The 15,125-nt window shown below is 38.3% G+C and overlaps 1 protein-coding gene across 3 annotated transcripts in view; it reads right to left on the bottom strand.

Annotated features, from left to right (window-relative positions):
• Positions 1 to 15,125, bottom strand: part of PIR (pirin) — a 105,059-nt gene that overhangs the window by 31,441 nt on the left and 58,493 nt on the right. For all 3 annotated transcript variants that reach the window (XM_004063845.4, XM_004063844.4, XM_019019203.3), the window contains exon 6: positions 9,646 to 9,730. In XM_004063845.4, coding sequence (XP_004063893.1) covers positions 9,646 to 9,730 — 85 coding nt within the window. The remainder of the gene's footprint in view (positions 1 to 9,645; positions 9,731 to 15,125) is intronic.

Genomic DNA, 15,125 nt, shown 5'->3' on the forward strand with positions numbered 1-15,125 from the left:
TTGCTTTCTATGAAAAGACTCAAAATGTAAAATTCTACATGAATCATTCATGTTTGGGGCATTCTCCTTAAAAGTAGAGAAAGACTATGAAAAAACAGGCAAGAAGCCTGTGGAAAAAATCACTATGCATTTTTCAAGGTTTACTCCAGTCATTTTTAAAAGTCACAAATGAGAGAGAGAAAAAAAATCACTACTTGTTTTCGAGTCATTGACCATATGGAAAAATGTGTGGTACTTTCAACCAAGATCATAAGTGTGGAGGTCGACTCTAAGACGTCTGCCTGATCCTGCCTCCCATATTGCCCTATGTAATTCCCTCTCTCTGAGTATGGGCTGTGGCTACAGTCTTGCGTCTAACCAGTAGAATATAGCAAAACTGATGCAATGTCACTTCTGAGATTAGGTTACATAAAGTCTCTGGCTTCCATCTTGCTCATCTTTGTGCCTTCTGATGAAGTCAGAGGCCATGTTGTGAGTTGCCCTATATAGAGCCCCATGTGGCCAAAAACAGAGAGCAGACTCTAGCCAGCAACCCTTGAGGAACTGAATGCTGCCAGCAACCACATGAGTGTGAGCTTGGAAGCACATCCTTCCCAGTCAAGCCTTGAGATGACCACAGTCCCAGATGACACTTTATTTATTTATTTTTTTCTGAGACAGAGTCTAGCTCTGCCACCCAGGCTGGAGTGAAGTGGGTGATCTTGGCTCACTGCAACCTCCACCTCCCAGGTTCAAGCAATTCTCATGCCTCAGCCAACCCCCACCCCCCTCCACTCCCAGTAGCTGGGACTATAGGCCCGCACGACCATGCCTGGCTAATTTTTGTATTTTTAGTAGAGATGGGGTTTTGCCATGTTGGCCAGACTGGTCACAAACTTTTGGCCTTGAGTGATCTGCCCACCTCAGCCTACCAAAGTATTAAGATTACAGGTGTGAGCCGCAGCGCCCAGCCCCCAGCTGACGCTTTGATCGTGGCCTTGTAACAGTACACAGCTAAGTTGAGAGACATTGCAAGACAATACATGTTGTTCTAAGGCACAAAGTTTTGGGGGTAATTTGTTATGCAGCATATAGATAATTAATACAATAAGATTTATTTAAATGTATACTAATGTGACTTACCAAGTAGCTACTGTATGTATGGCATTAAAATCTACTTTTTAATCAAGGAAGATGTAGCTCCTTTCCTTTTTTTTCCCCATAAACACAGAAGCAAAAATATATTGGTGTATCAGTTTCCTATTGCTGCTATAACAAATTACTCTAAAACTTAGTGCTTTAAAGTAACAAAAATTTTTATCTTACAGTTCTTGAGGTCAGAAGCCCCAAAATGAGCCTCATAGGTCTAAAATCAAGCAGGACTGTATTCTTCCTGGAGGCTGTAGGGGGACATTTGTTTTCTTGCCTTTTTCAACTTCTAGAGGTTGCCACTAATCCTTGGCTTGTGGGCCCTTCCATTTTCAAAACCAGTAATCACATCACTCTGACCTCTGCTTCTATTGTCACATGTCCTTCTCTAACTCTGACTCCCTGTCTCCCTGTTTCTCTTGTTTAGATTCTCATTTATGACACGGGGTCCACCTGCATCATCCAGGCTAATCTCCCTATCTCAGCAGCATTAACTTAGTCACATCTGCAAAGTCGTTTTTGCCATGGAACATAACATATACACAGATTCTGGAAACTGGGACGTGGACATCTTTGGGGGGACATTATTTTTCCTACCACAGAGGGGTAGACTATATGGTTTCTAAATAAATTTTGTTTATTGATCTACATATACTGTAAAGGAAAAGTTATAAGGTGAGGAAAAGCAAAAAGGTTCATAAAATCAAGTTTGTTCCATAACAGCTCTCCATTTTTAACATTCCAGATCCTGCCTTTAAGTATCTAGAGGCAAAGGTGCTGTAAAAGAAAATGAGGAAAATAAACAGAGTGGCTGTTGAGGGCCAAACTGTGATACAGTCAGTCAGAAGACAAGGGGGACATGAGGACAAGAAGGCACATGTTTCTTGGAAAAGACTGATATTTTCCTAGAAATATAGATTTATGTCCTTCATAATTAATGGTAACAAACAGTGTTATCTGTAAATCAGTTTACAGCAAAAGGAAAGTCAGATTGCCTTGCGCCTTGCAAGAAATGGTAAAAGTCACCATTAAAAAACTACTTACTCTTATTTTAGCCAAGATCTAATATGAAAAACGTGTGGCCAATGTGAAAGGAATCTGGTACTGTCAGAAACTCGACAAATTAGATTCTTTGTAAGTGATGCACCGTCCAGCTCAATTCCTGATATCAACTGCCTTCCAAATCATCACTGCATGAAACATCTGTTTTCTGCAAGATTAGCACAACCCAAGAGAAACGTGCCTAGCCTGAAGGAAATAAAGAGATGGTAAAAATCGATTCAAATAGTATTTATGGGAAGGAACTCAGATAAAACCTAGTCTGATTCATGAGAAACGTTTTCAGTCTCCCTTAACTGGATTTCCCTTGGAATATATGCATTTTCCCAGTATCAGGGAGAGGATGGTAGCAGTGTATGCTTCTATTGCTATCCAATTAGTCTGTTAATGATAAAACCAAGTCAACATTAAATTAGTTAGACTGCAAAGCTTATGCCAAAAGCCAAACATAATCCAGACATCCATGTCAAATCCCTTTACCATGAGTAACAAAACAATCAAAACATTATAAACAAAACATGTCCAGGACCCAGCCAATGGCCTACACATTTCACGAAATATTTGATACAACAAAGCACCCAAATAAAAAGAATTCAGACAGTCCTTGGAGTTTATGATGGAATTTGACCTGGAAAGGTGGAAAAAAAAAAAAGACAAATGGTGACCTTGATTTGAATTACTTCATAATAAAATTTATACAGCATAATTTTACCATCCAGTATGTCTGATGACAGGCAGCCAGGACTATCAAAGCTGCAAATAATGAGTGCTTTATAATACTCGAATTAATTGTTTGGCACTAAACAGAGAAGCCTCAAACTTTGTATTTGTCACCTAATGCAGTGGAAGCATGGATAAGTCTCTCTCTGTGTGTGTGTGTGTGTGTGTGTGTGTGTGTGTGTGTGTGTGTTTAAGACAGGGAGAGAGATAGGGGAGGGAGGGAGGGAGAGAGAGAGATACAGACAGACAGACTGAGAAAGAGAGAACACTATAACTAAAAGTGATGTATTGGAAAAGAAAGGATCTTTTGCTTCATAGCTGGGTTCATAACGCACTTGTTTAAAGTGGGTTTACAGACGCTCAATGCTAAATGTGCAATTCTAAGCTATTTCCTGTTGTATCCCTATAAAAATGTTTTTGAGGCCAGGTGTGGTAGTTCATGCCTGTAATCCCAGCACTTTGGGAGGCCGAGGTGGATGGATTACCTGAGGTCAGGAGTTTGAGACCAGCCTGGCCAACATGGTGAAACCCCATCTCAACTAAAAATACAAAAATTAGTTGGGCGTGGTGGCGGGTGCCTGTAATCCCAGCTACTCAGGAGGCTGAGGCAGGAGAATCGCTTGAACCCGGGAGGCAGAGGTTGCAGTGAGCCGAGATCATGCCATTGCACTCCAGCCTGGGCGACAAGAGCAAAACTCCGTGTCAAAAAAAAAAAAGTGTTTGAGGCTGGGCGCAGTGGCTCACACCTGTAATCCCAACTTTGGGAGGCCGAGGTGGGCAGATCACCTGAGGTCAGGAGTTCAAGACCAGCCTGGGCAACATGGTCAAACCCCGTCGCTACTAAAAATACAAAAATTAGCCAGGCATGGTGGCATGCGCCTGTAGTCTCAGGTACTTGGGAGGCTGAGGCAGGAGAATCACTTGAACCTGGGAGGCAGAGGTTGCAGTGAGCCGAGATCACACCACTGCACTTCAGCCTGGGCGACAGAGCAAGATTTCATCTCAAAACAACAACAACGACAACAACAACAACAAAACATGCTTGAAAACAAATCTCAGGTTTAAAATTCATGATGACAAAATAAAATGCAAATACAGCTTTGGAAACTGACAGATATACATTCTCTCAGGAGGCAATATAAGGTGATGTCTGAGAGCAGAGCAAAAATGAACATGAACCATATACTTCCTGCTAGTGGGATTGTGGAGAAACTGGTATTCTATATGCTGCTAATAGAAAGTGTGACTGCCTCTTTGGATTGCAACCTGACAATGTCTTTTAAAACTAAGCATGCATAGATCTGGTGACCATCCCTGGAAACCTGTCTCATCAAAATAAATTTCCACATGGGAAGGCAGATACACAAGGTATTCATTGCAGACCAGTTTGCTGTAGCCAAGCACTAGGAACAAAGTGAATTCCCATTGATAGAAAATAGCTAAATACATCATCGTGTGTATTTAGATGATGTAGAATATCACTGTTAAAAGGAGCCACCATTAATGATGAGTGCCTGTAGTCCTAGCTACTTGGGAGGCTGGGGTGGGAAGATCTCTTGGGCACAGGAGTTCGAGGTTGCAGTGAACTATAATTGTGCCACTTTACTCCAGCCTGGGTGACACAGAGAAACCCTGTCTCTTAAACAAAACAAAACAAAAGGAGCTATATAAGTAAATTGGGAAGGATTTCCATGGGTATTTTTCAGTCAAATAAATAGGATGTAAAAGAGTAGTTATGATTCCATTTTAGTAAAATGACAAAATAACCTGATATTTGCATATATTTGAATGCACATATATGTCAGTGTAGAAAAATAAGTGTGGAGAAAAATACAGCAAGATATAATTCAAGGATATATCTGTGATCTATATAGTGAGGGTACTGGACATAGATAAGGGAGGACAAGGGATTGGAGGAAAGCAACTCAAAAGTAAAAGATAAAAGCACTGCACTAAAAGGTTAAGGCACACATACACTTATTGTTATAAAAATCACGGATAGTGAAGGCTTATGTTTAAGCAAATTAATCTAAAATTTTTCTGTACTTAAATAGCCAGAATGGAATCCAAAATTAGTAGAAGGAAAGAAATAATCAAGATCAGAGTAGAAGTAAATGAAATTAAGACAAAAAAATACAGAAGATCAATGAAGTGACAAGTTGGTTTTTTGAAAAGATAAATAAAATTGACAAACCTTTAGCTGGACTAAGAATAAATGAGAGAAGACCCAAATAAATAAAATCAGAAATGAAAAAGAAGACACAATAACTGAGACCACAGAAATACAAAGAATCATTAGAGACTATTATGAACAACTATATGCCAAGAAATTGGAAAACCCAGAAAAAATTGATAAATTCCTGGATACATACAACCTACCAAGATTGAACCATGAAGAAATAGAAAACTTCAACAAAGCAATAACTAGTAATGAGATAGAAGCCATAATAAGTCTCCCATAAAAAAAAAAGCCCAAGATCTGATGGCCTCACTGCTGAATTCTACCAAATATTTAAAGACAAATTAATACCAATCCTACTGAAACTCTTCAAAGAGACTGAAGAGGAGGGAGTACTTCCAAATTTATCCTATGAGGCCAGCATTACCCTGATACCAAAATCAGACAAGAACGCAACAAAAAAAGAAAACCACAAGTCAATATTGCTGATGAACATAGATGCAAAAACTCTCAACAAAATACTAGCAAACTGAATTCAACAGCACCTTAAAATGATTGTTCACCATGATCAAGTGTGATTCATCCCAAGGATGCAAAGATGTTTCAACATTCAACATACACAAATCAATAAATGTGACACATCACATTAACAGAATCAAGAAGAAAAAACATCATTATTTCAATAGATGCTGAAAAAGCATTCAATAAAATTCAACATCTCTTTATGACAAAAACCTTTAACAAACTGGGTATAGAATGAACGTACCTCAAAATAATAAAGGCCTTATTATGACAAACCCACAGCTATCACCATATGGAATGGGAAAAATTGAAAGAATTCAGTTGAAAAACTGAATTCTTCTGAGATCTGGAACAAGAAAAAGATGCCCATTTTAACCACTTTTATTCAACATAATACTGGAAGTCTTGGCCAGAGCAACTAGGCAAGAGAAAAAAAAAAACAAAGGGCATTCAAATAAGAAAGGAAGAAGTCAAACTAGTCTTGTTCACAGATTACATCATCTTACACTAAGAAAAACTTAAAGACTCCACCAAAAAAAAACCTATTAAAACTAATAAACAAATTTGGTAAAGTTGCAGGATACAAAATCAACATACAAAAATTAGTAGCATTTATATACACCAAGAGTGAACAATCTGAAAAAAATATCAAGAAAGCAATCCTATTTACAATGGTTACAAAAAAAGATTATAAAATACCTGGGAATCAACTTAACCAAAGAATTGAAAAATCTATACAAGGAAAACTATAAAACACTGATGATAGAAATTGAAAAGGACACAAAAAAATTGAAAGCTATTCTGTGCTCATGGATTGGAAGAATTAATATCATTAAAATGACAATACTACCCAAAGCAATTTACAGATTCAATGCAATCCCTACCAAAATGCCAATCTCATTCACAGAAATGAATCCTAAAACTTATATGGAACCATGAAAGACCCCAAATAGCCAAAGCAATCCTGAGCAAAATGAACAAAGCTGGAGGCATCACACTGCCTGACTTCAAATTATACTACAGAGCTATAGTAATAAAATCAGCATGGTATTGGCATAAAAACAGACACATAGATCAATGGAACTCATTTTTGACAAAGGTGCTAAGAACATACACTGAGGAACAGACAGTCTTTTCAATAAATGGTGCTGGGAAAACTGGATATTCATATGCTGAAGAATGAAATTAGACCCGTATCTCTTGCCATAAACAAAAATCAAATCAAAATGAATTAAAGACTTAAATTTAAGACCTCAAAATATGAAACTACTACAAGTAAACATTGGGGAAAATCTCCAGGACATTGGACTGGACAAAGATATTTTGTGTAAGACCTCAAAAGCACAAGCAACCAAAGCAAAAATAGACAAATGATATTATATCAAGCTCAAAAGCTTCTGCACAGCAAAGGAAACAATCAATAACATGAGGTTGGGTGCGGTGGCTCACGCCTGTAATCCCAGCACTTTGGGAGGCCGAGGCAGGCAGATCACTTGAGGCCAGGAGTTCAGGACCAGCCTGGCCAACATGGTTAAACCACATCTCTACTAAAAATACAAAAATTAGCCAGGCATGGTGGCACACACCTGTAATCCCAGGTACTTGGAAAGCTGAGGCAGGAGAATTGCTTGAGCCCAGGAGGTGGAGGTTGCAGTGAGCAGAGGTCACACCACTGTACTCCAGCCTGGGTGACAGAGCAAGACTCTGTCTTAAAAAAAAAAAAAAAAGTGAAGAGACAACCCACAGAATGGGAGAAAATATCTGCAAACTACCTATCTGACAAGGGATGAATAACCAGAATATATAAGGAGCCCAACAATTCAATAGCAAAAAGAAATCCAATTTAAAAATGGGCAAAAGCTCGGAATAGACATTTCTCAAAAGAAGACATACAAATGGGCAATAGGTGTATGAACAAAATGCTCAACATTACTAATCATCAGAGAAACGCAAATCAAAACCACAACGAGACATCATCTCACCCCAGTTAAAATGGCTGTTATCAAAAAGGGAATAACACATGCTGGTGAGGATGTGGAGAAAGGGGGGAACCCTTGTATACAGTCAGTGAGAATATAAATTAGTACAACCATTATGGAAAGCAGTATAAAGGTTCCTCAAAAAACTAAAAATAGAACTACCATATAATCCAGCAATTCAACTACTGGGTTCCTATTTAAAAGAAAGAAATCAATATATCAAAGAAATATCTACACTCCCATGTTTATTGCAGCATTATTCACAATGTACAAAACGTAGAATCAACCTAAGTGCCCAGTAATAGATGAATGGATAAAGAAAATGTGATATAAATACGCAATGAAATATTATTCAGCCATAAAAAGAATGAAATCCTGTCATCTGCAGCAACCTGGAGAGGACATTCAGTTAAATAAGCCAGGCACAGAAAGACAAATATTGCACGTTCTCACTCTTACATGGGAGTAAAAAAGTGGATCTCATAAAGATCTCATGAAGACTGGTGGTTACCAGAAGACATGAAGGGTGGGGGTCTGGGAGGGATAAAGAGAGATTGATTAATGAGTACAAATATACAATTTGATAGAAGAAATAAGATCTGGTGTTTGATAGATCAGTGGGACGACTATTGTTTACAACAATCTTTGTATATTTCCAAACAGCTAGAAAAGAATAATTCAAATGTTTCTAGCATAAAGAAAAGACAAATATTTAAGGTGATGAATATCCTAATTATACTGACTTGATCTTTACAAATTATATGAACGTATTAAATTGTCACATGTACCCTGAAAATATGTACATCTATTGTGTGTTAATAAAAAAATAAAATTATTTAAAAATAGACCAGACACAATGGCTCATGCCTGAAATCCCAGTGCTTTGGGAGGCCAAGGCAGGAGGATCAACTTAACGCCAGGAATCTGAGACCAGCCTGGGCAACGTGGTGAAACCTCCATCTCTACAAAAGAATTAAAAAATTAGCTGGGAGTAGTGGCACACATCTGTAGGCTCAGTTACTTGGGAGGCTGAGGCAAGAGGATCACTTAAGCCCAGGAGTTCAAGGCTGCAGTGAGCTATGATCATGCCACTGCACTTTAGCCTGGGTAACAGAGTGAGACCCCACATCTACAGAAAAAAACAATTATAAAAATTAGCCAGAACTAAAAAAAAAAAAGAACAAAATAGGCCTTAAATACTTGGGAATTTTTAATTATTCTTTGGATTCAAATGTCAATCTAAAGGTAACCTTTACATAACAACACCTATATCAAGCAAAACCTGTATCTCAATCAAGTATGCACTTGTGTATAAGTAACACAGGTCCAAATTTGCCTTCAGGAACACTGTGAGTCAATAGGAGCTGGAAAGTCAGGAGACAGGGGTATTTTCCTTGCCCTACCTCATCCAGTAAGTGTTTGGGTGGCCTTGAGCAAGTGACCCATCTTTTAGGCCTTCCACACCTGTAAATTGAGTGGTATGGGCCACAAGGTCTGGCCCTAACATTCTGTGAGTTCTTTCTGATTTTCTTTTCTTTCTTTCTTTCTTCTTCTTTTTTTTTTTTTTTTTTTTTTTGAGATGGAGTCTCGCTGTGTCTCCCAGGTTGGAGTGCAGTGGTGCGATCTCGGCTCACTGCAACCTCCGCCTCCCGGGTTCAAGTGATTCTCCTGCCTCAGCCTCCCAAGTAGCTGGGACTACAGGCGTGCGCCACCACGCCCAGCTGGTTTTTGTATTTTTAGTAGAGACGGGGTTTCACAATGTTGGCCAGGATGGTCTTGATCTCCTGACCTCGTGATCCACCCGCCTCGGCTTCCCAAAGTGGTGGGATTACAGGTGTGAGCCACTGTGCCCGGCCTCTTCCTGATTTTCTTAACTTGGAAGGTCCCAGCAGTATTTGTCAATTTAAACACAATTAAACATAAACAAGAGTTCATAGAACTTTGTGCTGAGTTTCAGAAACAAGCACATTCCAGAGAAAACAGCCTCTTGTTGGTTTTTTCTTTTCTTTTCTTTTCTTTTTTCCTGACATGACTACTAAACCCCAGAACCCATCATACCTTTAGGGATAGGTTGGGAATGTTTGGCTCCTGGGTCCAATTTGAAGTCCAAATATAAGGTTGGTGTGCGAGTGTAAACCTTGGACTGAAAAGGAAAAGGAAACCATCAGTGTTTTTTTCTAAGAATAAGGTTCTTCTTTCCTTCAGCTGGCCCTTCTGTAATAGGCCTGGGCCTGGATCCATTATATTTATAGTTCCTCCTAGGGAAGTGTTAAAGCCGAGGTGGGCTGCTAAAACAGCCCCTCTTAAAGGTCTTGGTCTGGAAGTTAGCCCTCCTAGCTTTACAATGTGGTTGACAAGCTAATTTCAGGATGACAGCTGTCTCCCTACAGCCAGTTCTCAAATATAGTCCAATAGTAACATTTTACTGGCCAACAGTTGCTCCAACTTTCCCACCTCCAGTCTTCCACTTGATATGGTAGGTTATCTCACAACCAAATGTATGTTTCTTCCCCATGTCTCAAGAAAGCCATTTCCATTTTGAAATTTAAAAATGTGGCCTGCACATATTTTTTATTTTTTCTTACTTGGCCCTCTGGCTAACAAAAATGGTCCGACACTGCTCGCTTGAAAAAGCCACAACTCCAAATGTAAGAAAGGCAAACTTTTGCAGGATTTTCCATTATAAACAGTAACTTTTATTCCATCAAGAGTTAAGCACAGTTTCTAATTTAATATAATACCATCCTGAATCATTGGCATAGACTAAAATTCAAGGGATTAGAACTGTTGCTACAAACTTTATGATGTCTCATTGTTTATCACAAAGCTCCAGTGGTTCTAGTCTACTTTATAAACTTAAAATGCATATGAAAATGAAAAAGCACATAACCTTAAGCTTGGCATGGATGTGTAGTAACTGTAATTTTCATACACTGCTGGTGGGACTATAACTTGGTATAAACACTTTGGGAAGCTGCTTGGCCATGTGTAGCACCGATGAATATATGCATAATCTATGACCCAATATTCCAACTCATAGGTGTATACCTAACAGTCACCTAAAGACAGGCACAAGTACCTTAATAGTGACAGAACTGATAATAGCCCCAAACTGGAAATAGTCCAAATGTCTTTAATAATAGAATGGATAAATGAAATGTAATATACAGTGGAATACTATACACCAAGGAGAATGAATGAACTCAACTACATGCAACAACTCAGGTGAATTTCACAGGCATGATATTGAGCAAATGAAGACAGACACAGAAGATCATACACTGTATGATTCCATTTCTACAAAGTTCAAAACAAGCCAAAATTAATTTATGATGTCAGAAGTCAGAAAATTAGCTACCTTGGGAAGGTTAGCAACTAGAAAAGGATTTTAAAGGGGCTTCTGGGGGCTGGTAATGTTCTGTTTCTTAACCTGGCTGCTGCTTTTATGAGTGTGTTTACTTGGTAAACATTCTTTGAGCTGTATACTTGATCCGTGTACTTCTCTGTGTATACGTTATATGTTAATTAAAAGATTACATTCATTAAATACATGCATTTTTAGACAAAAAGAGAGAATCTGGAGCCCAGAATTATTTACTCTCCTTGATAAAGGCATACTTTTGTGGAGAATAATGATGCAAGCTCCATGAGGACATGAACATTTCTGCCTTTGTTACCACTGAATTCTCAGGGCCAACCCACTATGTCTGTCAAATACTAGGTGTTCAATAAATATTTATTGAATGATGTTTCATAATGGAAAACTCCATGTATAGTAATACAGTTACTGACAGTAGATATATGTATATATGAAGATATATATGAATATATGTACTGACAGTACATATATATATATACACACACACACATATATATATACTGTCAATAACTGTATTACTATTCCATATACTGTCAATAACCGTATTACTATACATGGGATTTTACATACATATATACATACATATATACACACACAAGTGTGTGTGTGTGCATATGTGTGTGTATGTATACATATATATATATGGGGTATTCATCAACATCTTCACCTACATGTAGCAAAATGCTTCTCTTCAGGACAGGTGAATTTGGTATGGTCAAAATATATGTCTGTACATTAAATTTTGAAATAGAGAATCGTGAGTAATGTTGACTATCAGAAGATTTTTTTCCTTTCCTCTGAATGTCTCCAATTGAAGCTTTGGGGTTTAAAATGCTCTGGTAGAGTTTTGCATGGCTTAGAAGGTCAAGCTGCATTAATACAGCTTCAAAGACTAGAAAAGCAAATTCCCCCATGTATACATAAATGAAACCAGAAAGACCTGTGACATCAAGTGCAACCTGAGGCCAAAGATTCACAATCAATCAGAGAGCTTGAAACACACATAAAAGAAGGGCAGCACACAAGGGGCACAGGATCTGATTCTCTAGGATCATTAGGTGTATAAGGCACCATCTGGAAAGGGGCTGGTTTTGTCTGATGAGAACTTCTAAAATTACCTCTAAAAAGATCAAGGGTAAACTTCATATAATATCGAATGACTCCTCTGTTCAGGCAATATTTCGCTGTCCTTCAGATAAAGATCCCTGTTTGGTTTAAGCATCTTTTTCAACTTCTGCCTCAGTGGCAGATGCAGTATCCCTTCCAACAGAGAAGAAATGCATCACAAAGAGGTTCTTGCTTTAATTTTTGCTAGCACTCTCCCAGAATGTGGCCATAAAAATAATCTTGAACTGGAAGTCAGGAGTCTTTCATGCTGTATTGCTTTTTCTTTTCTTCTTTCTTTACCTTTCTTTCTTTCTCTCTGTCTCTCTCTCTCTTTCTTTCTTTTTTAAATTTTCTTGTAGAGATGGGATTTCGCCATGTTGCCCAGGCTGGTTTTGGACTCCTGGGCTCAAGCCATCTGCCCGCCTCGGCTTCCCAAAGTGCTGGGATTATAGGTGTGAGCCACCGTGCCCAGCCAGAGGTATTGCTTTTTCTGCTGACCAATGAAACACTTATCTTCTTCTGGGTTAATTCGCTCATCTGAAAATTTTGTGAGGGTACTTGCTGTTGTTTAAGTCTATTTCTGGTTCTGAAATTCTGATTCAGAAAAGTAATGTTTTCCTCCACACTCTAATTTTTAAAATTCTCTTCCAATTTCTCAGACTAGAGCTAAAGAGAAGTGAGATTGTGGCTGGGGTGAGGGAGGGCAACTAGAGCTGTGGAGAGTTGGTGGGAAAGCTCTGGTTAACTTGCTGTATTCTTGTCCTCAACTTCAGTCATCAGTCTGCCCTCCTGGCTGGCTCTTTTTCCTTCTTCCTTCCTGTCTCTTGCTTCTCAACCTAATCCATATTGTTCAAAAAACAGTAGCCACCTCTCTAAGATTGCAACTACACAGGCACAAGCACACATGCAGGTGTATTCACACTCACACAGAACGTTCTATATTCATTTATGTATTCATCTTAAAAATTTTAAACAGAAACCAATGAGAGACTTTAATAAAGCCACAAAATATATTCTATTGTCTCACAGTGTGAAAAAGTCTAAGAGGAAATTTTTAATTCATTTTGCAGATGTTTTTCACAACATCTTTAACCTAAAACAGGATTCCAATTCTAGTATTCTTTTCATATTAGGAACTGGATCATTGAGGGTGTCAATATAACATATGTCTTGAATAATAAACTACCCCAAAGCCTTCAAAACTGAATGTATATTATTCTATTTAAAATAATCTATAATGAGGCCGGGCGCGGTGGCTCACGCCTGTAATCCCAGCACTTTAAGAGGCCAAGGCGGGTGGATCACGAGGTCAGATGATAGAGATCATCCTGGCTAACACGGTGAAACCCCGTCTCTATTAAAAATACAAAAAATTAGCCGGGCGTGGCGGTGGTCGTCTGTAGTCCCAGCTACTCGGGAGGCTGAGGCGGTAGAAGGGCGTGAACCCGGAAGGCAGAGCTTGCAGTGAGCCGAGATCCTGCCACTGCACTCCAGCCTGGGCGGAAGAGCGAGACTCGGTCTCAAGGGAAAAAAAAAAAAAGGTGATGATGTCAGCCTCAAATGTACCTTGAGCAAACCTGGATTCCATCTTTCCATTACATACACTGCTGATTTTCAACCATAAAGAAATCTTCCTATTAGGCACATTGTTTCCCGTGTTGTTTTGTTTATTTTTATGTATAGTATTAAACTATTAATAGAACCTCAAAATAGAATGATAATTTAATTAAATCATTCTTTTTTGGTTAAAACTTAGCTATCAATGAATCTATTTCCACAAGAGTCAAACAAATTGGTCCATAAGAAACTAAAAGAAAATATTCCCCTATAAATCTGTTGCAGCATGCACAGAGCTAATGCACTCAAATTCTATTAGTGAATTTGTTTTTTTTTTCCTTTTTTTCTGTTTCAGTTCTGATTAATAATGCCTGCAGAGGTACTAAAATCCAAAGCTCTTCCCCTTTCGTCTTTCTTTCCATTTCACAATCCTGTGTTGAAAGTATTTAGGAAACTTTCCTTTAAAGTTTTAGCCTATATTTCAAAAGCCTAATGGCTTAAAATATTATGGTACAAATATTATGCAGGGAATATTTCTAGAAGGTAAGTAATTCAATTCTTCATAAGAGATTAAGGGTAAATTTTGGCTAACCTACAACAGGGCTGCTACCAAATCCAGGAAAACCTTGTCTCTCCTTCCCTATAAATATGTCAGAACCAAACCCATAAAGAGTCTCAGACACCACTCCAATAATGACCACAAAACAACCAAGACAAAACAAGGTCTATAAAACCACTTCCTTCCAAACTCCAACTACCTTCATCTTATGTCCTTCAAAGACTTCCCATTTACCCTGGCTTTTGGTAGGATACCCTTGTCAAGCTGGCTTCCTTCCTCTGCTTTTATTCATAAATGTGATCTTAATTAGGAGATGAAATCACTTCCACATGGAAGCTATGTGGCTTAAAAACATCTCCCCAAGAAAAAGAATGCAGCATGCTACGTTGCTATGTATGAGTGTGGCAAAGGAAGTATCTTGAATTTTGCCATTGCTCCTTTGACAGATAACTGCTGCCCATTGATTCCCAAATGCTGCTGTTTTTACCACCGTCTTTGACTCTCCCTAAAAGCAAGTGGCAGCAATGTAGTGTCATAATGCTTTGTGAATGTAATAAATTGTGAATGTAATAAATGCATTCACAGTTCTTTGGGGGAACTATTTCAAAAGCTCTTTATGATTTAGTTATTTTTCAGGAAATGCACTCAAATTGTCAATCTTACTATAATATGTTGCTTAAGGAAATTACTCTAAGTAACCGTATTAATGAGTGCCAATCCCCAATATCCTATAAGAGAAAGAAACAGTGTTTCTACTTGTTCCTAGACACGCACCCCCCATTTTGGACAACTCCCCTAATATTGGACATTGTGTTTTATGGGGTTTTTGTGTGTCATTGTTAACTTTTGACGAATCTCTTTGCACATAAATCTTTGATTACATTTCTATTTTTTTCCTTCACAGTAAAATTATAGATGTAAAGGTTAAGACATTGT

Source organism: Gorilla gorilla, chromosome X (assembly GCF_029281585.2).
Source record: "Gorilla gorilla gorilla isolate KB3781 chromosome X, NHGRI_mGorGor1-v2.1_pri, whole genome shotgun sequence".
In the NCBI taxonomy this organism is placed as follows: Eukaryota; Metazoa; Chordata; class Mammalia; order Primates; family Hominidae; genus Gorilla; species Gorilla gorilla.